Raw genomic sequence first — 23,462 nt, forward strand, 5'->3', positions numbered from 1 at the left:
AGACAGTCACACAGCAGTGCTTGGGTGGAGAGGATGGTGCCTGCCTGTTGGACACACAAATGCTTCAGCTGGACAGAAAAGCTGTGTTCAAATGGCCTGGACAAAAGGGGACATAATGAAGTTTATCTTTCTATTCACCTGCACCCCAGCTGCCAGCAAGTACTGACCTGCCAGAGTAATCAACCACACTGCACCTCAGTTTCCCTTTACTGCAAGGACAAACCTCCCATTCCTGCAGCGCTTCTTCCATGTCCCCTGCTCCTGTGGAAGCTGGTTCCACTCCTGTGGAACCCAGCATCTGCACTTGCAGAATTGAAGCGTTTGGGGCTGGATGGTGCAATGGTGGCATGCTCCCTTCCACCCCATCCCTGCACACCTTCCCACAGGGACCCGCTCCTGCAGCCTGGCTGAGCAGTGCAGAGCAGGGCGCCTGTTTTGCCACCTTGCTGAGAGACTCCCAGGTGAGACCTGCAGCCCAGCTGCTGTGTCCTTCATCCCTAGGAACCCTCCTTCCTTCTCCCCACACCCCAGCACAGCCCCCTTGCCACTGCAGCACAGTAGGCAGAGCTGTCTGCTCACCACACACTCCACGCTGGCTTTCAGGCTCAAACATGAGGCATGACAACTACCTGCTGGCCTTTCTTTTTATTTAACAAAACCCCAGCATAATAAAACAAAAGAAAGTAAGGAAGAGGCATACACATGGAATTGTTGCAATGAACAGATCTAGCAGCAAATAACCTGAGAGCAGCATGAGCTCCAGGCGTGGGCACGGCGCAGGGCTGGACAGTGGTGTCAGGCTGGGGGACTGAGAAAGGGTGCAATGTCCCAGAGGAGAGCAGGGGCTAGGAGCCACATCTCTGCCTGCTCTGCACTTGTGGCTGTGTTTCTACTCTTGCAAAGAAGGGCAGGTGGGAAATGGTGAAGGGAAATCAGGAGTGAGAGTGGAACCACTTCAGCCACACATTTTCTGAGGGCATCTGGGTTGTGCTTGGCAAGGATCAGCACAATGTATGGCCACTGTGGAACATCTCCATCACTCCCCTCCATCCCCACACTGTTCTATGCTTGCAGCCCTTCCCAGGGACATAGAAGAACTCTAGGTTGGGGCTAACAGTGGAAACCAAAGAGATGGGACTAGAGGTGGAGGTCACAGCTGCTGTGCTGATGGGAAGTCTGAGGCTCCCCAGCTCACCTCGCAAATCAGTCTATCAAACAGCTTCCAGGCTGCAAAGGTGATGGAGTCCAGCAGCCCCTGGCTCAGCCTGACAGCCTGCCGGGTCACATTGGAGGCAGAGGGAAAGAGACAGAACAGACAGGGCTCTGCCCAGCCCCATACGCTGGCATGAGTCTCAAGGAGGGTCAGCCCTGAGGCTGGAGGTGGAAGCAGGCTGGCTTCACTAGCATCAAATTCACAGATGGGAGGTGGTCCCCTCCAGCTATTGGGACCAGCCATGGCTTCTTCAGGACCTACTTGCCCTGGGGTTTGCCCTGTAGAAGTGAAAAACCCAACTGGTATTAGTGTGTTCCTTGGGGTATGAGCTTCCCCAGGGTCCCTTCCTCTGCCAGACAAGCCACAGTGATGGACCTGTCAGGGCTTGTAAAGAACCCACCAAACTCATCTAAGCCCTCTCCTTGAAGATGCACAAGCAGCAGACTCCAAGCTTGCGGGGCAGAAGTGAGGAGGGATTTTGCTCCCAGTGTCATTTGCCATGGCACACACCAGGCTCAGAAAAGAGTGACACTGGGAAGACAAAAGTCCCAGGGCTGAATTTATTTGGGATGGAAGAGGGGCTGCCAAGGAGGCAGACTGGTCCCAGTTGGAGGCAGGAGGGATGGAGACCAAGACAAATTATCCATTCCTCAGCAGAGCATGCCCCTGCTCTTCCCAGCAGCCCAGCCACAATAGGAAAAGCCTGTTTGGCACAGGATAAACCCACCCCCTAGGCTGATCTCTTGCCTGGCTGAGAACAGGGATGGTTCTTACCCTCTTGACAGAGCTGGCATTCAGCCTCTCTTGGAGACGAATCACCCATGGGGAATGGAGGGGTGCACAGAGGCGCTTGCCCTTTGTGGTGATGAATCTGCCAGGCCCATGAGAGAAAACACAAGATGTAGTGAGCAGACACCCCGTGGTGTCTGCTCTCACCTGCTCCCTACCTCGCTGCCCTCTCCTATCTATGACTGTAGATGACTTTCTTCCCTGGCTTTTGTCCCATGCTCTCCCCTCTCAGCTTCTCCCACTCCCACTGAGCCTCTGGATCTCCAGGATCTCTTCTGCAGTTCTCCCTATTCCTTCAGCCTCAAATCCAGCTCAATGTCCCTCCTCCATCCTGCCCTGCCTTCAACCCTGCCTCCGTGCAAGGTCCATCCCTTGGCCATCCCAAGGCCTTGTCCCTCATCCATCCCTGCCTGGGCTCTTACACGGCAGCAGGGATGTCACAGCCGTCCTGTACCAGCTGCAGGCGGTAATCCTGCACGATCCACCGCGGGATGGGCGTCTCGCTTGTCCGCAGGCAGCAGTCGAGGACGTTGTTCCCACCGTGCACTGGAGGAGGAACACACCGTGCCGGCTGAGGTCAGCTGCATCTCTGCCAGCTTCCCCAGAGGGTGAAGGGGCTGTGGCAGGATGGTTCCTGCAGGAATGCTGTCACGCAGTGCCCTGCTGGGCACACAGGCACCAGCTTTACTGCACTCACACCCCAGTGCTGGGAGCCCTTTGCCTCCTTCCAACAGAGAGCAAAGAAGATAGGGAAGAATAAACATGCAGAAAGCAATCCTTCTGCATGACTGTGTCACTCCTGCACCCGAGCTAGCAGGGCAGGACATGGAGGTCTTTATTTACCCTGCTTCAGCGTGCTGCAATACAGACACACATTTCCGAGGGGCTGTGGATGACTTCAGCTTTATTTACTGAAGCAATCACAGGTTGGCAGCTACCCCACCACCAGCCCACCCCACACAGATCATTCATGTGACAGCTGAAGGACATAGCTGTCTGTGCTTCTCTGCAGGGAAGGAGATCCAGAGTCACCCTCCCAGCAAATGCTGCATTCACTGCTAACACCTGACAAGGCTGGCAGCACCCACGGACGTCTGTACCCTCAGCAGCAAGCTGTGGTGCAACATCACAAGGTGTCTGGACCCCCCAGCTCCCCAGCACAGGTAGAGGTTCTGATGTCACCCACCCAGACAGCTGTGACCTGTGCAAACCCCACATCTAACACCAACAGCCCTCAAACACCAGCCCTGCCCTAACAACACCTTCCCTCTGACTCCAAGCCCTGCCACTTGTCTCCAGGCTGCCCTACACCGCGGGATGACAGGAATGTTCCCTCGGTGTACTGGGGAGAATGGGACAAGGACAACCCCAGCCCAATGTGTGCAAGCTGGGCTAGGGCACTGGGAGGCAGGATTGCTCCATGGCCTTTCCCAAACACGCCTTACCAGCCCCAGAATCCTGCAGGCTCCTGTCTGGACTTTGGGTAGGACAAAGTCCCTGTGGGACAGGCTACAAGAAGAGGATGCAGGAGGGCTGTGATGGAGTGGGAGCCACATGTCCATCTAAAAGACTGCTGAAAATGCAAGAGAGAAGAAACAGAACCCTCTCACTTCCATAGGAAAGCCAGACTGAGAGGTCCCCTCTTACCATTCAGGATATGTCCCTGCAACAGGAGACTGAGGCAGAGAAGATACAGCTGCTGCATTTTGCTGCTGAGTCTGGCAGAGGATGGGCTGTAGGCGATGGAGCTCCAGGCAGGAGAGGTGAGCTCTGCACAGCTTCCCTGTGCCCTGCTGCTGCTGCTCCCCACTGCTTATATAGCTCCAGCCCATGGCTTTCACTTTCTTTTAGAGGCTGTGAGGTTGTAAAAAGTCTTACAACAGGCTGGATTTTAATCTCGAGCAGCTCCAATATCCCAGCAGATGCTTTCCCTGCAGCCAGCTGTTCTGTGATCCCATAGCCAAACATACTCTTGCCCTCTCTGCCAGCACTCAGGCCATAGGTGTTGCTGGTCAGGACCAGGCAGCTCAAGGGTTCCTTTACCTTGTGAAAGCACCCCAGGGCCCGGGGGTGGCACCTGGGGGGCTCTCACCCCACACATTTCCCGGTCTCTTCTCTGAGACGTCTCTGGAACATTCACATTAAATATCTCATAGTGTCAACACTCTGATCCTATGGGGGGTAAGAACTTGCCTCAACCCCATTTTTGGGGTATATGTTGGTACTGGGCTGGTGTCTGTCTGCCCCCCAGAGCCTCCCTGGCTGGTTGCTGAAGCCTGGCTTTCTCCTCCTGCCCTCCCCAGTGCCTGCATGGGGACACATCCGAGAGGAGAGAGAGAGAGGAGAGCCCAATCAGCATGCTCTGCTCCAGGGCCAAGATCTCACGGACCAGAAGACAACCTGATTTCCAGGTGTCCCAAAAAATGAGTTCTTGGCCAAAGGCAGCTACAGAGCTTCCTGTAAACAGGTTTTCTCCATGCAAGAGCAGAAATCCCCCACGGAGGCTGTGTGCACAGCACAGGGTGCCAGCAGCTCACCCGCTGCGTGGGCACTGCTGAGTGAGGACCAATGCTCCTGCTTTGAATCTTCACAGGAGCACAGGGACGGGGGTTGTTTCTCCTTGGTGTGGTGACTCACCACTGTGCCAGTGCCAGTGCCACCTGCAGTGATGTCCCTTAAACCAGGCTGCTTCTGTCTCTTGTGGGAAGCAGAGAGCACTGGGGTTGTGCAGCCCAGGGAAAGAATGATGGAAGGCTCACTGCTGTCAGCAGCTGCCTTGTAGGGAGTTGGAGATGCCAGAGTCGGGGTCTCCTTTGAGGGGCCCAGGGACAGACAAATGTGAAGGCATCAGATGCACCCAGATAAATTCCCACCAACAACAGGAAAAATATTTTTCATGAGGGGTGAACAAATGCTGGAGCAGAGTCTCTATGCCTCACCTTTTCCCTTGCTCAAGCTTTGGACTTGTCCTTGCACCTCAGTGGAGAGCAGTGTACAGACCCCTTCCATCCGGCCAAATAAGCACCTGGGTACAAGACACACAGCTGGGACCCGGGGACCTCAGTGAGTCCCTCTGCTCCTCTCAGCAGTAGGAGAGGCTCTGCCCCTTCCCTACTCCATGGTAAGAAGCAAGAGGAGCCGTGTCACCAGACATGGTGCTGCATCCCTGCATGGCACTGGCACTGTCACCAGCCTCATATGTGGGGTGATCTCTTCCATCAGGAGAGCATTGCCTCTGGCTGCTCCTGTGCCCCAGTAAGCCAGCGCTGTGGAGAAGGGATCAGGTGGGGGCTGGTGGGCAGGAGGAGTAGCACAAACAGGATGTGCCAGCTTAACTTCAGTCAGCACCTGCTGACACTCACAAGCCAGCAGAAGGTGAGTTTAGGTGGCGAAGGATTAGTGTCCGTCATCAGCCCCAGGCTCCCTGCAGGTTTGGAGATGTAGGCTGGTTCTGCAACCTGGTCTCTACTTAATCTCCTCAGGACACTGCCAAAGAGATGTCACAGCAGGGAGGATGACAGCTCCTGGCTGCTGGTGGCCAGAACTGCTCCCAACCCAGAGCCAGCTCCTTGCTGGGGGTCGGTCTGACAGTGTGGAGCTCTCTGCAAAGAGTGGGTCCCCAGAGCAGAGCTCTGACCCACTGGCAAGGGGTGCCGAGGGACCTGCTCAGCAACAAACCCTCACCTCTTTGCATGTTCAGTGTGTTTGACAGACCTTGGAGCACAACCAAGGGCTGGCAAGGGGTGCTGGGTGTCCCATGCTGTGACTCCCCCCAGGCACTGCTGGGTTCTTCACGCCGTGGCAAGCAGGGCTGTCCCCAGCAATCACTTCCCTGGTACAAGGTTCTCCCACCAGCTGCTGGCTCCTAACTGGCTCTACACCAAAAGGAGCATGCTGAATTGGGAATATATCCATCTGGGACTAAACCTCTTACCCACCTCAGGCTGCAGGAGACCCCCACCCTGGAGTTGCCCACAGCCCTTGCCAACAACATGGGCAGGAAAGGGAGGTTGTTCTTCCTCATGACAGTTGTCGGGGAGCCAAGTGGGTCAAAGCACAGCAGCTTCACACGCCTCTGCTCCCCAGGAAGAACACCAGAGTGAGGAAAGGGGCTTTCCACTTGCATTATGAAAGGGGAATGTAGTGGGTTTCCCCCCTCTAGTGAGGTCAATAAGATTTCTAAGAAAAAGTGTGGTCATCTCTGAAGTGCATCCCTGTGGTATTCAGAAGGCCACCCATCCCCCTCGCAGGACTGAGCCTCAGGGACCAAAAGAGGTGGTGCAGATGGGAAAGAAGGGATTCTTCAGGGTCCAGGGTCCCCAGAGGCACAAACAGGCAGGGGATTTGGTGGGGATAGAGAAGAGCATTGTTCAAACTGACTCATTTAAGGCTCTTTCTGAGCAATTCAGGAGCGCTGGATCTGCAGCCCTGAGGACACCACAGGATACAGCATGAAGCATCCATAAGCACTCACTCCTGCAGAAACCTCGAGAATGCAGTTGTTAGTTAAACTGGAAATCGGAAGGGACTAATGATGCCTGTGGGAAATCCAACCTATCAAAATGTAAATGGACCATAAGGGTATCACCTTCATCCCTGGGCTCTCCTCAGAGAGCACTGACCATGCTGCTGCCTTCCTTTCAGCCACAGGAGTCACCGGGACAGCTGCTCCCCAGGCTGTCTGGTAGTGGTCTCCTTCCACCTCTGAGCTACAGAATTGGAAAGGGCAAAGGGGGAATTTCAGCGAATTCCAGCTACAGCCAGTCCCTGTTGTGGGATCTGGCCTGGCTGCATTCATTTCATTGGGAAATACTGGGAAAGCACTGCAGCTGCTCCAATTCCCCTTGCAACACGCAGCTCGTGGCAGCCTCACACAGCTCCCATCACTTTCCCAGCCCTGGTGTAGCCAAAGGACTGAGGGCACAGCAGCCTATGGGGCTCAGGGCCCCACTGGATCTCCTGTAGCTGAGTGAACACAGCCAATCTGATTTACATGGAGACAAGGAGGGGAAAATAGCAAGTCACGCCTTTGCCCAGAAGTAGCAGCGATGAACCTGTGGATCTAGTTCAGAAAGATTCTAAAGGTTCCAATTCCTGCTCTGTCTCTAATACTCACTGGTTCAGTGTCACTGATGTTGATGTCACCATAAATGATGAGCAGTAGATCCACCTTGCTCTACACTCCTAGGCAAGCAGCCATCCACCAGGATCCCTGCAACACACGTGTCCCTCACCATCACCTTTGGGCTCCAGTTTCCCAGCCAGATGCTTCGTGCAAGTAACATTGAGATGGCAGTGGCCAGGTGGGATGCCCCCCGCCCTGATTCCCTGCCATCATTCTGCTCTCTCTGCAACCCCTCCAGGGATTTCAGAGGGGATGGCTGGGGACAGCTCAAACACCTCTACAAAAAGCAGCCAATCAGCAATTTCCTTGACACGCCTGCATGGCTTGGCAGAGAAGGATGCTGCCTTCTCACACCTTCTCTCCAGCCTTCTCTGGTGAGTGTGCAGCCTCACCCAGTTCACCTGTGGACAGATCTACAAGCATATGGGACTGAACAAACCCTTGGGGGCTGCTCTCCACTGCTCTGTTGGCTCTTTGACAGTGGTCAGGGGAGACTGTGAAGTTCTTGGTTTGCTGCAGCTCTGGGGCAGGGCTCACATTGGCCCCAACACAGAATATCCTCAGAGTAGAGCTGGTGCTTTTTCACAGCCAAGGAGCAGATCTGCAATTGGGACACAAGGATGGGAGACAAGCAGAGAGACCTTGGGTTCTGAGGAAATGGAAGGAAGAATAACAGCATGAGACTCCCAAAGCCAAGGGTCTTCAGACAGCAAAACAGAAGGGGGGAGAAGGAGGACGCTTGGGAGTTACACATAGGCAACAAAAGGGTTGAGAGGAAGCTCTGGGCTGTGCCCTCTAGGACAACATGAATGCCAGGGGATGGCCAGGGAAATACCTTGGGGCAGGAAGAGTGACAGCCCCTGTTGCCCACCAACCACTTTCCCACATCCTCTTTTCTCTCAAGACCATAGCAGACCTCAGGAGAGCAGTGTTGGTGGAGAGAACACAAAAAAAACCACCTTGAAGCTTTGCTTGGAATCCAAAGCCCCTCGAATATCTGTGCAGCCCCAAATGCAGCCCTTGGCCCCCACAAGGCTGCTGCAGCACAGCCCACCTCTGCTGCTGGGCAAGGATCTGGGATGGAGGGACAGAGCTGGTGTGCCTGTGTCCAGGTGAGCCTTGCTGGAGCTCCACCTGGCATCACAGCCCAGAGCACTACGATGCTGGCACAACCCTGGAGCATCGTCTGCACCAGCTAATGATGTGAGCTAATCGTTTGGCCTGGGCTCAAGGCTTTCTTGGCTGCATTCTGTTTTCCGTCTCACCCGGCTGCTCTCTGCTGTCACTGAAGTCTTTCTGCTCCAGGGTGGCTGAGCTTTCCTAACTCTTTGCTCAGCTTGACATTGTTGTAAGTTTCCTTCCTTCCCTGCAGACTGATTCTGTCTAGCTGGGCTGTCATACAGCTCTTGCCCACCTAAGACCCCAGCACATACCTAAACACTGCCTTTTCTTAGCATCAAGTTTGCCCTGCCCAGGTGTGCATCTGTGTAAATTCCTTTCTGCTGCTCCACTGCTGCACTGCCTTAGACCTTCTTCTTCACATCTCTTGTCCCAGCTGGGGCCCATGGGTTCAGCTCCTTTGTGAAGAAGGAGTTTTGGTGCCCGCTGAGTGCTGCAGGTCGCGGCTCATCACTTCTCACAGGAAGTCTCCTCAGAGGTGTTTCCCTGGTGCCATCTCACTGTAGCAGCTCTGTGATCAGCTGTTTCACACTTGCCTCGAGAGGCTCCCAGTAACCCTGCCACCTTGTTTGCCTGGAAAGAAGCATTTGGCAAAAAATCTGGAAGAGGAGTGCAAACACCTGTGCATGTTCAGGCACAGGCACATGTGAGGTTACATTTGTGCATCTGTGCCCATGCTCACATGTGCCTTCTTGAGCATGGAACAAACTCCGGTGTGCTCCCAGACCCTGTTTTTTGGGTAAATTTTAGTGCAAATGAGAACACCACTACTGGCACGTCTTTTAATGTGTTTTTAGCCTAATGCCCTCCTTGCATTTAAAGGGAAAAAGCCCTCCTGTGCGGTGTTTTCTTCCACAGCCACAGAGACACCAGAGCACATTTCACATCCTGGCTCCCTCCTGCCATCTTCTCAAGCTTAGTTGTTTGTGGTTGCAGATGTATTCATCTGGACCTCATTTTTAGGGAATTTTTGCAACTGTTTCACAATCCCCTGACACCACAGTCAGCACAAGCAGTTCAGAGGCAGGGCCACTGGATGCAGTGTGTCCCATAAAACACAAGGCTGCCTTCAGCCCTCCTACAGCACACCCACCTGACTCTTTGTGTGTGGGTATCACCCAGGCTCCCAGCAAAGCCCAGACCAGAGCACAGCCTCATTAATAATCTGTTTTATTGCTGTCATCCCAAAGCAGCAAGGAGCACGGAGCCCCTGCTTTGAACAAGGAGTGCACATCCATGATGGGTTGTTGGAGTTAGACGGAGAGGCTTGGCCGTGGCAGAAGGTGCTGTGTCCAAACCAGTGTGCTGCCTATGTTCGCTGGCACCTCAGAACCACTCACAGGGGCAGATGAGAACCAGGATATCTCCACCTTGCTGGGCAACACAGCCACAAGAGAGGGGACTTGCACTGCTCCCCTGTGCCAGCAGGTCCCAGCCCAAGCACCCCTGGGGTTCATCGCACAGGAGCACTGCAAAAGCCTGCACCTGGGGGTGATGGTGAGTGGGGCAGGAGAGCACCCCACCATCCAGCCCTTCCCACCCCACCAAAGCCCATCACAACAGCTGGAACGAGTGCATTTGGTTATAAAGAATACATTTTATTGCCAACATCCTGTCCAAAAGCCGGTCTGGCAGACAGCCACAAGTTCAATGTGGAGGAGGCAGCAGCAAGGAGACAGCTCAGTGCCTGTCCCTTGCTCAGGGCCGCTATCTTGGACTTCACAGTTACTTTACACAGCCTTAAAATGATAGACCTAAATGCCCTCTTAATAAAGCAGTCAAGCCACATATGTATTTGGTAGAAACACTCAGCTACAAGCTTTACTCCAACAAACACACAGCGCGCACTGATACTGTTAAGCTCTGCAAATCCTATTATTGCATTTATATGACTTAATAGACCTTTACTGACCAAAGTCCACATTCAAAATCTCTGCAAGCAGATAGCAGTGATGCTCTAGTACAGCTGTTTTATTTGCTGCTTCTCAGCATGCCAGGGAAAACAGGTTGCAAGCACAGGGAGATGCCATTTTCCACCCAACCCTGTCCCAGGGGTCTGTCCCACCTCAACTTGCATTCTCACCTAAAGGTGCCCTCTACTTAGTGACTTCTCTCACTAAATGTTTGGGATAGAGTTGCTCTCAAATGGCTGCAGGATGTCTACAATGAATTTTACAAAATCTTCTATTCCTCCATCTTCATGGCCTCACATGTGTTTTTCACTATGTGGGCTCTTCGGATTTGGTAAATAAGTATAAAGGAGTTGCTGGTGCACTTTTTTTTCCCCTAGAAAACTAAGCATTTGTCTTAATAGTGTCTGAATTCCTGACACAAGCAAAGCCAGGGTAAAAAAAAAAAAAGGGTAAAATTCCACTAAACCGAACAATTTGTTCTGATTTGATTGCAATTTTGTAGCCAGGGGAGCTAAAAGGGTATAATTCCACTAAATTGAACAATTAGTTCTGATTTCATGGAAATGTACCTAAAAAAGAAAATTTAAAAAAAAGGGGGGCGGAAATTGTGGCTATCTTTATCCAAACTACAATGCAACAGTGCACCATAAAACTTGAAAGATTAGAACAGTCCAGACACAGAGCTACCCTGTTACCACTATTACCCCAAAACTCTCCATCTTAGCTGCTATTAATCGCTCTGCAAAGAAGCGCCCAACAAGCAGCTCAAGTAGGACCACAGGACTTGGGACCTGCCTAGCTCCCCACAGCCTTGCAAGCCAAGAAGGAGCAAAGAGATGAGAGGAAAATAAAATGCAGCCATTTAGTAGAAAAATAAGAGAAATTTTCCAGAAAATCTAGCCTGCAGCATAAAGGCTACTTTGTGAAGCACAAGGAAGACAGAAGGAAAGACTTTCAGGAAGACTGAATGAAAGCACAGTTTTCAAATATAAATACAAGTGTATGATATCCCCCCAAAAAAGTCATAGAAAAAGCATCCATCCTACTAGGCTAAATAACTCCCCTTCAGTGGGAAGCCTGTCCCCTCTAGAGGCCATGGCTCAGCTCCCACGCCCAGGTCCCCACTTATTTGGCTGCGGGACAAGTGACGACCTGGGTGCCTGCTTTGCTGAGAGCACCCAGGCACTGTAAGTGCTGGGGGATCTCTTGTCAGGCATAGCAGCAACAAAGAGGTGGCGGGGCAGAGGGAATCCTCCCCAGCCTGCCCCATCCCCGCCCATGGTTGGCGGGTGGGTGGGTGTGTGGTTTGCGTATGTCCATTGCCGGGCCGTGGGTCAGTCACCAGTGGGAAGGCATCCGTCCTAACAAAGGCAAGGAAGAGGAGGTCAGATAGAGAGGGTCTCAGCAAGATCATCCACCCCAGCTGGGGGCCATTCTCCTGCATGACCTGCCCTGCTCATCCCCAAGCATTGCCTTATCCCAGCAGCTCCAGAAAAAAAATAGTTTCAAGGAAAGCACAGACCAGGAGATAGTTGCTCCCTAAGGGTCCCTGTGTTCCAATCATGGCTCTGACAGCTCTCCCAAACTTTGCACCAGGAGCTGAGCACCCACCTTCCCGCACAGAAGAATCCAGAATAGGATGCAGCACCCTCACTCTACTGACCCCCCTCACCTACCTCTTCAGGCCTGACTTAGACCCGCTGCTGCCTCTGTTTCTTGGGTCTGCCCCCGGGATGCCCCATCTTCCTGTTCTTGCCATTCTTGGCCTTCTTGTCCAGGTACTTCATCATCTTCTGGACAGCGCTGTCCGTGGGAGAGGCACAGATTTTCCTGTTCTTCTTGGTGGTGAACCTGGGGGAGCAGCAGAAAGATTTTCTGGTGGGGAGCAGCGAGAGGACAGGGGAGGGTTTGTCTGAAGCCAAACCCTTGCAAGTGGTCCTGGCTGCCACAAAGTACTCACACGACAGCACGAAGCAAACATCCCGACTCGGGTCCCTGGAGGCGGTAGGATGTCACCACGCCTTTGGGGATGGATTTCTGACTGAGCTTCAGGCAGCAGTCTGAGGCTGAGCTTCCAATGCCTGTGAGCAAGGAGGTGATGTGGGATTTGGGATCGTTAGTGAGTAAGGAATGCCGTGCCTTCAGCACGGAATGCCATCTGACAGCACAGGGCTTGCTTGGTGTCATGGGGTGATCCTGGGCAGCACATGGGGTTGGAAACTCTCAACCCCAGCTCCCAGCTACAGGCCAGATCTGGCCGCAGGAATACAAGACACCACATCCGAGAGTGGTGGAGGGGAAACTGAGGCAGAGATGAGCTCCCTGAAAAGGGACTGAACCTTGTTCTCCTCCTCTTCTTTTCAGCTTGGGGTGCTGCTGCCCCACCAGCTACATGCACACAGATACACTCCCAAGCCAAGCAAGCACTCAAGCCAATGCCACAGGCACACACACAGAGCCCTACACACAGCCCACACACCACTGCACTCCAAACACCACCCTCACCTCCCAGCACCCTGTGCAGACCCTGCTGAGTACCCGTGCACCCTGCCCCATCCCAGCAGGAGCAGGCAGGAGGGCTCCTCACCCCTCACCTTGAGCCTGGCTGATGAGGATGGTAGCCAGCATCAGCAGCAGCAGGAAGGGGCGGAGAGCCATGGTGCTGCCACGGGCGCTGAGCAGGACAAGGCTTGGGAGCAGAACACGCACTGCTGTCCCGTGCTGAGGCTGCTCCTATTTATCCCTGGATTCCTTGCTTTCGTTTTCGGACAGCCTGGCAGGCAGCCCACCAGCCAGCCAAGGCGGAATGATGCAGAAGTAGAGGGTGGGGGATTCCTGTAAGCTGCAAGCCCCCCTTTTACAGACACGTCCTGTCTTGTTCCCAGCTGCCCATCACAGCGTGGAGTGCCGGGTGGGGGACATGCTGGAGATACAGCTCCCCTCACAGCTAGATGAGTTTGTGAGCTCCAGTTTCCTACACAGTCTCACAACCTGCCACTACCTGCTCTCAGAGGGTCGCGTGCTTATTCCCATGAAACGGATCCTGGAAGGTGGCCAAGCCTTCAAAGAAACCAAGGAGTCAACCTGTTTTGCTCCTCACTTTGTGATTTTCTTCTTCACAAATAATAGGTGAGAAGTGGCTCAGGGTGAGCCCACACCACCTTCCCCCTGAACCCGTGGTCTGGCTGTCTTGGGGGTGACCCCAGCTGAACCGAGCTGAATACAGCTCTAGGGCTGGGATGTGTGAGCGCCAGACTGCAATGGGGATGGGGAAAACAGCACAGTCCACCACATTTTGGTGCTGATATCAAATTGTGGGGAGCTGAGGGGGAGTGGGGACCTTGACTAGGACTATTCCAGAAGGAATGTGCTGACAAGAATGTGAAACCCACAGCAGCATGACACAACCCTGTGCAGCTGGACATAGCTGGACAGATGGGGACTATGTAGAAGTGAACCCAGAGAGCTGAACAGGACCTCACAGGAAATTCCTGTGGTGGCAAAAGCCATCCAAAGAGATAGCCTTTGTTACCGGACCAAGCCCTGAGCAACTAGCATGACACCAGTCCTGCTGTGGGAAACGATGGTCAGACATTTTTCAGGTAACCGCAGGATCATGGTCTGGAAGAGACCAAGGATGGTGGTTTCACAACTTCTTTGGACAACCTGTTCCAGTGCTTGATATGTCCCCAAACTGAAAACCCCCCTATTTAACTGGAATTTTCTGTGATGCATCTGGTGTTGCTGCCTCTCACCCTGCCCCAGAGCCCCTCTGAGAAGAGACAATGTCCCAGCATCACTCCAGCCCCTATGAACAACTCCCACCAGCAAGAAGTCCCCCTTGCCATCGTTCACCACCCACTGCTAACAGCCCCTCTTTGCTCACCCTGGCCTCCAGCTCCTTGGATAGCTCCAGTCCCAGTGTTCATGCCAGCTGTGTCCTGGGAGCCCCAGTGGGGTAAAACGCCTTGGAGGGCCCTGCTGCTTGAGACTCGGGTTGTAACACCAGCAGTTCCCACCAGTTCCAGATAATGACCCTGATAAACAGTCATCAAGGACAATCAGTAACTCAGGAGAAGACCAAAGTCCCAGCTGCTGCAGAAAGCAGAGCTGTGTAAGGCGCCCACACTCTTGCTCCCCTCAGAAGAGAGAAGGCAATGCTGGAGTAATGGATCACTAACAACTGCCATGCAGCCCTCTCTTGGGCCAGGAGACCAGCATTCCTCTGGGACTGCCTGGGGCAGTGCGCCAGGGCTGCACTCCTGGGGCTTCCTCCATCACTCATGCGTGGAGATCCCATTCAGTGATCAGCACCCAGATGGGGGGGAGGCAGCTCCCCACACACTTGTGCAACACAGATGCTGCTTTGGAGTCAGGCAGCAGATCCTGGGGCAAGCAGCAGCCATGGGACATGGGCAGTAGCAGGCTGTCTGCAGGTGCATCTCCCCAGGGTACTTGGCAGCACGGGGAATGAGTCCCTGGAGGCATCCTGTGTGCTGTCACCCATCCCCCTAATCCCAAAGCATTGCTGGCAGCAGGACAGGGCAGAAAAAGGAGAGCCATGCTGGTACTTAGTGCCTTTACAGCCCTTACTTGTGCAACCTCCCCAGACAGCAGTGCCTGGGTGCTCCAAAAGAGCCCAGGAAAGCTCTGCAGTCCCAGCACAGAGCCCAGATTTCTTCCTTGCCCAGTCTATGTCCTACTATGGCAGCAAACTCCTGGAAAGTCCCTGGCTTTCTGAGTGTTTTGAAGACACCGCAGCAGCAACCTCTGGCCAGAGGCCAGCCCCAAACATGGTCTGAGATGCTGAGTAGGGTCAGGGCACGTGTTTCCCTTCCCAAAGGCATCAGCCTTTGGCAATTCCCTGTTGCTGTGACAGTACCTCTAACAAAACACCTCTAACAGACTCCCACTCTTTCCAGGGATGGTTGTTGGAGAGGTCCCAGGAGGGAAAGGGGTACTTGGCAATTGCAGAGTCATCTGCATGCTTGAGCAGCAGGGCCCCTTGGAATTCAGTCTGGGGGTCTGTGTTTCATCTCCCCTCCTGCCTCCCTTCCCTCAGAACATCCCCCTTCACTCCTTCTTCTTGATGTGCCTCACTCTGTCACCTGCTCCCCCAGCCTAAGGAGAAAGAAAGGAGCTTCTGGCAATAAGGGATGAGTGAACATCCCTGTTTGCAGGGATGACCAAACTTTTGGGATACAGAGGAAGTGACAGCAGGGGGGAAGGAGACAAGGCTTTATAGGGGTCTCAAACACCAGCAGCCTCCAGCAGCTGGCCAGGCACGATTTCTTGCACATAACCCATTCCCCATTGACCTGGGCTCCTGCAGTCACCAACTTCTTCCATAGCTCATAAGTGCAGGATGGAGGCAGACAGAGGGAGGGATACACAGCCAGACAGGATGTCCTCTGAGGTGTCTCAGCTATGGAGAATCCCTTTCTGACTGCAAGGACTGTGTCTGACACTGTACAGAGCCATTGCAACAAGGATTTGTACAATGATGCCTCCAGCTACCCCCATGCTCAGGTAGCCCAGCTCCAGCCCTTTGCATCCCTGTGGTGGAGGAATCTCCACAGTGTATGAAGAGAGGAGGGTGTCCTAGCCAGAGAGACAGTGTGCACATTAACAGTGGGACCATAACAAAGGTCACTTCACTGCCTTGCTCGTGATCCCTTCCCAGGCAGTCAAACCACTGCGGCAGCTTGTAGGGGCTCTCTCAAGCCTCCATCCCAAATGCTCCCCAAGTTTGCACCCTGCACCAAAGCACCAGGGCCTGGAGTTTATCTGTGGATCACTTGCCTGGTTTCTAGCATCACAGTTTCCTAGCATCTCAACCCATATTGCCAGGAGATCCATTCTCCTGAGCAGTCAGCCCTCTGCTCATCCACGTATGGGCTGACCATCACCCGCAGAGAAGCCTCCAGCTCTGTCCCCCTTAACCAGACTGCAGGGTCTGCTTCCCAGGCAGCTCAGGGCTGGGAGCAGAGGTTCCTCAAACCGAAGGCATCAAGAGGGGCCAACCAACGGGACTGGGAATTTCCTAATCCTTGTGGATGCTGCCTCCAAGTTTAAGTCAGTGCTGACAGGAACAGGGTCGCACAGCTCAGTTCAACCCGCTGACCAGCAAATTCCTTCCTGCAGAGGCCCCGATTCCCAGGACCCAGCACAGAGGTAGTTCGCAAAGCCCAGGGTGGAAAACCCCCGTGTCTGGGAAGGAGAGCAGGCTGCCGGGCACGACGTATAGAAATGTCGAAGAGCGGCACATCCCTCGGGACGCGGGGAGGAATTGCCGGGAGCCGGCGGCACACGGGGCGGGCAGGCTGCCCGCTGGCTGCCGCGCCGGCCCGGCCTTCAGCGAGCCCGGCGGGAAGAGCAGGACGAGCACAACACGCTGAGAAGGGCAAGGAAACAGCTCCTCCGGAGGCCACGGGAGCTGCGGCCAGCTGGGCTGCGAGAGGGTCTCCAGCCTTGAAAAGTTTGCCCCACACGCACTCTTCGTTTCCCCAGACGGAAACTTGATTTCCCAGCCTGGTGCGGGTTAACCCTTTGGTTGCTAGCATGACTGCAGAGTGGCTGAGGTTTAAGGCAGGACGCTGAAAATGTTCAGGGGCTGAGTGAACAGGATGAGAGGGACCTGAGCAGATCTTGCACCCTGGAACAGTGCTCTCCTCCCACAGCATCCTCTGCAGGATGTGCAGTGCTGCACACAGTGCTTGCTCAGACCCAAAATCAAGGGGCTGGGCAAGTTTTGTGTACCCATGGAAAATACGTGGTCAGCATTGCTCAGTTCTCAGCCCCCCCCCGATCAAGGCACATGGGATCCTTTGGACTGTGGCTGTTGTGAGTGCACTATGCCACCAGAAAATCTAGGGGAGACGGCTCAGAGCTTGTCCTTCTGTGGCATGGTGGAGGCCTCCACGGGGTGGCCAAGAGTTGTGTCGCAAAGGGACAAGGCAAAGAGTGTGAGACACTTCAAGGGAGCGAGACTGCGATTGTGCTGTTGTTTGCCCAATCCTCCAAAAACAGTGTCCCTCTCAGCTAGTCCTCCCTTGCACCAACCACAGGTTCAACCCTCTCTTCCATCAATACGGGAAGTACATCAATACTCCATCCAGAAATCCCACGGGTCCTCGTATGGAAGCATAAAACTCAGAGAAAACTACTGGTGCCAACCCAGCCTTTGCTGAAAGTGGAGATGTAACGAGTCATGAATCCTCTCATGGCAAAGCGAGCAGCAGCTCCCACAGCAGGGCACGGTGTGTGCCAGCTGAGATGGAGCTCTGGGCAGTGGGAGATGGGCGGGCTGGACAGGCACTGTCCAGGACAGGATGCGCCGATGTGTGCGCTTCGTGCGAAGGCATCGCCCTGGTGAGTGAATTCACAGAGATTTGGGAAGCTGCTGGGAAAAAAGGCTGTCTGAGTGGTTTCCTTTGGACAGGAAACAGTTCCTTCTCTCTTGGGATGTTGGACTTTGACACCAGGCAGAGCCTCGCTGCAGACGCCCAGCAGCCCGCTCTGCCCCACGCTTCTGGCACGAGCTCACCTTCCTGAACCAGAGGAAGCAGCAGCTGACATATTCAGTGAGTTCATCAGTGGGGTTGGAGGGGCCGGGTATGGGGAGACAGAGGAATTAAAGACAGCCAAAGGGAATTGAAGCAAAATATCAAGAAGGCTCTGGAGATTTTGCAGAAGACATTACAGCGAGCCCTAAACTAGGAACTAGATATGCTTCAGCCAAGACTGGAAAACACCAGAGAAGGGCTCTGCTCCCTGTGGTGGCTCAGCCAGACACCCCAGCCAAGGAAACAGCTGCCAAATGCCCAGACAGCAGTAGAAAAGGCAAACAGCAGAGAGACAGCAAAGAGAAAGGAGATGAAGCCCCACAGTGGGAGGAGGTGTCAGGTACCAACCCCAGGCAGAGACCCACAATGTTGCTTGCCCGTTTCATGGGCCATGAGCATCAGGACTTGGCATCAAGGAGCACCAGTGCCAGGAGGGCACCTGATTAGTTCATTGGCCAAGTTGTTCCCAGCAGCCTGCACAGAAAGGAAACAGCTGCTGGAAGAGAGGGAAGTGGATAGGGGGGCTCTGGGAGCTCAGCTATGCAGGGGACAATTCTCTTCCTGTCCAGATATAGTTAAAAGACAAGAAAAAGTTACGTTCTCCAAGCTTAGTTGTAAATGGCCATGAACAGTCATTCAGAACTGTAGAGCAGAACAACAGAGCCTTCAGAACTTGGCAACAGCTGGCTCCACCACAAGGCCAGCACTAGAAGACATGCGGAGTGACTTGAGGGTCATTTTGGCACCAGCAAAACATGTTTTATGCAGAGGGGACACCCTGCATCACCCAGGAGACCTGCACAATGCAAAGCAACCTCCTCCCAGGCACACACAGGGCAGGGACTGACCCAGACACACCAAAGACCTGGGGAGTCTGTAGGAAAGTCATGGGATGGCTGGGACGTAGACGAGATATCTCTGGAGACAAGGCAGTTCTGTGAACACGTGGTTTATTGCCTAGGGCGTGGGTGCCCGGGCACTGCTTACAGCTTAGCCACAGCTAAAAGCAGGCCAGAAAAGAGAGTGAAGTTCTTGTTACAATACAATAAATCTTCTGTGTTGAATATTCTAATTTACACTAGCCAATCCAGTGCAAGATACAAATCTTACAGCATTTACATACAGCTTTTAGGATTACCATTCTCTTCTCTGCCACCTTTGGCAAGCAGGAGGGTCTTGTTTAATCAAGGGGAATTGCCTTTGGCTAGCTACACCATTGTTCACTATCTGAGGGCTGGGTATCTTACATCGCAAAGCTTGCCTTCATTTCCATCTCACTTTTAGACTTCATATTCCCAAAATCTCAGCAGTCATATTTATAAGGCTTTTCTATTTCGTCCTTCCCAACAGGAGTCAAGACTGGCCATGTGACCTGGCCATCATCAAATGGGCGTATCCCAGAGGATGCAGAGGACACGTGCCTAAACATCAGAAAAACATTGTTTGGAGCTGGGATGCTGCTCAGGACACCAGAGCCAGCCTGCCAGCAACTGTGGCAGGCAGTGTGTGAGGGGCCCAGAATCGTGTGAGGGGCTGGAAATACCCTTTGGGGATGGGGATCAAGCAAGCACCTGTTTACAGCAAGGGAAGAGCTGCAGGCCCAGAAGCCGTGACACGTCCTGGCAGGAGCCACCTGCCAAGGCCCCACAGATCCTGCAACAGCAGCTCCAGAAAAGCCACCCAGACAGTTTGAGAGATTCTCTTTGATGGTATCTGGCTCAGGCCAGAGAGTATCAGGTCAAAGGGCAGACATACCATCATACCCACTGATGGGCTGCATCCCAGTGCCTTGGAAGCAGAGCAGACCATGCTTGCTGCAGAGAGCTGGAGAGGTTCATGGCTGCCAAACTGAGAATAAGTGCAGGCCATGCTCCATGTCCTCCAGAACTGGCTGACTGTGGTCACAGTCGCAAACGGGAAACTCCCCACCAAGAATACCACCAGGAATGCAGCCCCAATTTCCAACTGTGCAGGACTCTGCTCAAAGACTGAAGGTCCCTGTGATAGTTGCCAGCATTGTAAATCCCACATGGTGCCCCAAGGCAAGGTTATAAGGGCAATAAGGAGGTTTATGAGACCAGTTGGTATGGTTGACATTTATCAGTAGACAGGGAGAGCATCCTCAGGACATGTTGCCCAGAAAAGTTGTGGATGCCCCATCCCTGGCAGTATGCTAGGCCAGGCTGAGCTACCTTTTCTATGGAAGGTGTTCCTGCCCATGTCAAAGGGGTTGGAATGAGACGATCCTAAGGGTCTTTTCCAACCCAAATTATTTTGTGACTATATAACACTAAGCTGCTCTCTCCATTGCCTGCAGCTACCTCCCATGGAACAGCAGATCCCTTACACAAATACCACAGTCCCTGAAGCCCCTCAGGACACTGCTCTGGCAGATGTGGCCTATCCCATTCCCTTTGGGTTTCTCTCTCCACTCAGTAGGGAAATGAGGCCAGATTGAAATCTCCCCATGGGTTTTCAGACACAAAAACTGTTCTGCCTGTTCCCAAATCTTTCTGTTCTTAGGTTCAAGGCTGAGTTGGGCAGAGCATGTTCTACCGACAACTGGAGACAAGGGGAATGTCTTCAAATGGAAAGAGAATTGGTTTAGCTAAAATACTAGGACAAAAAATCTTTACTGTGAGGGTGGTGAGGCACTGACACAGGTTACCCAGAGAAACTGCGAATGCCTCATCCCTGGAGGTGTTCAAGGCCAGCTTCCCTGGGGGTCTGAGCTGCCTGGTCTAGTAGAGGTGGAAGGCCCATGGCAGGGAGGTTGGAACAAGATGGCCTTTAAAGTCCCCTTCCAACCCAAGCCATTCTATGAACTCACAGCAGTGGCCTCACCCTCCCATCACAGCCCTGGTGTAACACAGCCTTAACTTAAAATAGGCTGATGAGCTGTTGTGGTTTAACCCAGTAAGCAGCTAAACATATGGCTCACTCATTCCCTGCCAAGTGGAGTGGAGGAGAGAATCAGAAGGGTAGAAGTCAGAAAACTCATGGCTTGAGATAAAAGAAGATTTAATAGGTAAAGCAAAAGCTGCATGCACAAGAAAAACAATATAAGGAATTAATTCACTTTATCCCATCAGGAGGCAGGTTACCACTTCCAGGAAAGCGTTCATCATGCTGATGAAGTAAATACTTCATCACGTGTGGTGGCTGTTTGGAAAGACAAACACTGTAACTCCCAAAATCCACCCTTCCTCTCTCTTTGCCCCACATTTTATTGCTGATCACAACACCCAAAGTTATGGGCCATACCTTTGATCCGTTGGGGTTAGCTGTCACAGCTGCATCCACTCCCCACTCCCCATGCACTCCCAAATTATAAGAAAGGCATTGAGACTATGCAAACACTGTTCAGCAATAACAAAAACATCCCTGTGTTATCAACATTGTTTTTCACCACAAATGTACAACACAGCAACATATGAGTTATTCTGAAGAAAATTTACTCTTTCCTGAACAAATCCAGTACCATCTTCACCCCTTATTTGATATCATTTAGGTTATGTTCACATCTCACACCACCCAATACCTCCTCATTATACTGTGTCCTCTCCCCTTTCCCATCCTTCGATTTTTAAACAGGCATTGAATCTTAGTCTGTTGGCCATCCCTGTAAAACATCTACAAAATGACCATTGAATTCACTCTGTCTGTGACTTTGGGCTCCATCTGTTATGGTGGTCACTGGGGCACGAGAGGGAATGGGGGGAGTTACTGGGCACCAAAGCCAGCTCAGATGGGGTCACTGCTGCTTTTGCATCGCTTCTTGTGAGGCCTGTCCTCCTCTGGCTCAGGGGGTTCCTGATACAGAAACCCTCACAACATGCATCTCCAATCCCAGGTTACCACAGTGCAAGGTGACTATTTCCACTCCTGGTCTCTCGGGATGTAACACTGAGATGTTACACCCTCCCATCGCCCATGCTCTGCTGTAGATTCATCCACAGGCCATAATCCCTTTAGGGGAGAGCCCATGATGTGCAGATATTTATGGCCCCAGAGGCTTAGAGGTGTTCCAGCATGACCTTATCCATGGCCACAGGTGCTTCACTGAGTACCTGCTGCAACACGGATTTACCCATGGCCACAGACGCCTCGGGGTGCACCACATCCACACTCCAGGGACTCCATCTACAGGTCACAGTCCCTTTTCTAGGAGTTCACACTGGAGTTACAGCCTGCAGCAGCACAGGAACAGCAGTGATGCCCTGGCCATCTGCTAGCCCAGGCCCATTGGCAGGGATGATATCAGAATGTTCCCAGGCACAGCACAGGAAGGTGACAGTGCACAGCACTGCAGCAAATTGCTAAAGCAAAAAGCAGCCATTGAGAAGCACCGCGGTCAAGTGTGTGTATATATATATCTATATCTATATATATATATAGATATCCAGTATATATATGATACTGTAGTATGAGGCCAGCAAGCCCCATGGCAAGCACAGTAGCTCTGCCCACTGACAGATATAACAATAACAGTACAGATATAAATTCAGTCTAACACACTCCAATTAAATCTGTCATTATCTCAAATGCTTTGAGCACCACACTGAGTGCCAAAAAGGCCTTTATCTCAGACAAAACCAGAATACCTGCCATAAGTCACATGAATACCTTTCCATTTCATGGTTAGTGCTTCCCACTCCAACTATGCCCATGATGCTGTGGAAGCCTCAGGTAAGCAAAAACTGCAACAGCCAACCTTCTTCTGCCACTGAGGTCAAGATACAAAACAGTCAAGGGATTTAATTTGATAGACATGAAAGATGGGAGCAACAGTTAGGTTCAGCCTGTCTGACCACAGGCCAGGAGCTATCATCAACCTGATCAATCAAGTCCATTCCTCTTCTGTAAGCACAGCCCAGAGAGCCCTGCTGTCCATCAGTATGTTCAGTATCAATAATTTCAGCGGCCAAAATAACCTGTACTTACAAAATGTGTGTCTGCCACAAACACTGGGAAATCACAAACAGGGCATTGGAGCTGATGTGCACCTCTGCACACGAGCATCAGGGGGGACTGCTTGCATTGCCCAGCTTTGGAGTCAACCTTTCAGGGAAGAAAAGGGATAAGGCATTGAAAAAAGGATGAGGAGGGACACACCTGAAGGATGGGATGACATCCAAAAGGACCTGGACAAACTCAGAAGTGGACCCATGGGAACATCATGAAGATTAATAGGACCAAGTGCTGGTGCTGTACCCGGGTCAGAGCAACCCCAGGATCAGCCCAGGCTGGGCATGAACAGACCCAGAGCAGCCCTGCCCAGAAGGACTTGGGGGTGCTGCTGGGTGAGGGGCTGGACATGCCCCGGCCATGGCACTCACAGTCCAGAGAGCCAAACGTGTCCTGGGCTGCATTCAGAGCCCCGTGGGCAGCAGGGGAGGGAGGGGATTCTGCCCCTCTGCTCTGCTCTGCTGAGACCCAGCTGGAGCTCTGCATCCAGAGCTGGGGTCCCAGCATGGGAAGGACAGGGACCTGCTGGAGACAGCACAGAGGAGGGCACTGAAAATGATCAGAGGGATGGAGCATCTCTCTTAAGAGGAAAGAGCTAGGATTGTTCAGCCTGCAAAAGAGAGGGCTCCAAAGAATTGTGGCCTTCCAGTACCTGAAGAGAGCCTACAAGAAAGATGGAGAGAGACAATATACAAGGGCATGTAGTGACA

General features: G+C 52.9%; 2 protein-coding genes across 2 annotated transcripts; both read right to left on the reverse strand.

Annotated features, from left to right (window-relative positions):
- Nucleotides 1–638: 638 nt before the first annotated feature.
- CCL19 (C-C motif chemokine ligand 19) lies at nucleotides 639–4,115 on the reverse strand. The gene is made up of 4 exons (XM_063422810.1): nucleotides 3,650–4,115; nucleotides 2,425–2,548; nucleotides 1,988–2,084; nucleotides 639–1,491 (listed from the first exon to the last, which is right to left on the reverse strand). The coding sequence occupies exons 1-4, from the start codon at nucleotides 3,705–3,707 to the stop codon at nucleotides 1,471–1,473; spliced, it is 300 nt and encodes a 99-aa protein (XP_063278880.1). The 5' UTR covers nucleotides 3,708–4,115; the 3' UTR covers nucleotides 639–1,470.
- A 5,768-nt stretch (nucleotides 4,116–9,883) lies between these two features.
- Nucleotides 9,884–12,971, reverse strand: LOC134564244 (C-C motif chemokine 21-like). Its single transcript, XM_063422987.1, has 4 exons — nucleotides 12,814–12,971; nucleotides 12,180–12,300; nucleotides 11,896–12,070; nucleotides 9,884–11,580 (listed from the first exon to the last, which is right to left on the reverse strand). Exons 1-3 carry the CDS (start codon nucleotides 12,875–12,877, stop codon nucleotides 11,911–11,913), a joined length of 345 nt encoding a protein of 114 aa, XP_063279057.1. The 5' UTR covers nucleotides 12,878–12,971; the 3' UTR covers nucleotides 9,884–11,580; nucleotides 11,896–11,910.
- Nucleotides 12,972–23,462: the final 10,491 nt, after the last annotated feature.

Source organism: Prinia subflava, chromosome Z (genome assembly GCF_021018805.1).
Source record: "Prinia subflava isolate CZ2003 ecotype Zambia chromosome Z, Cam_Psub_1.2, whole genome shotgun sequence".
Classification (NCBI taxonomy): Eukaryota; Metazoa; Chordata; class Aves; order Passeriformes; family Cisticolidae; genus Prinia; species Prinia subflava.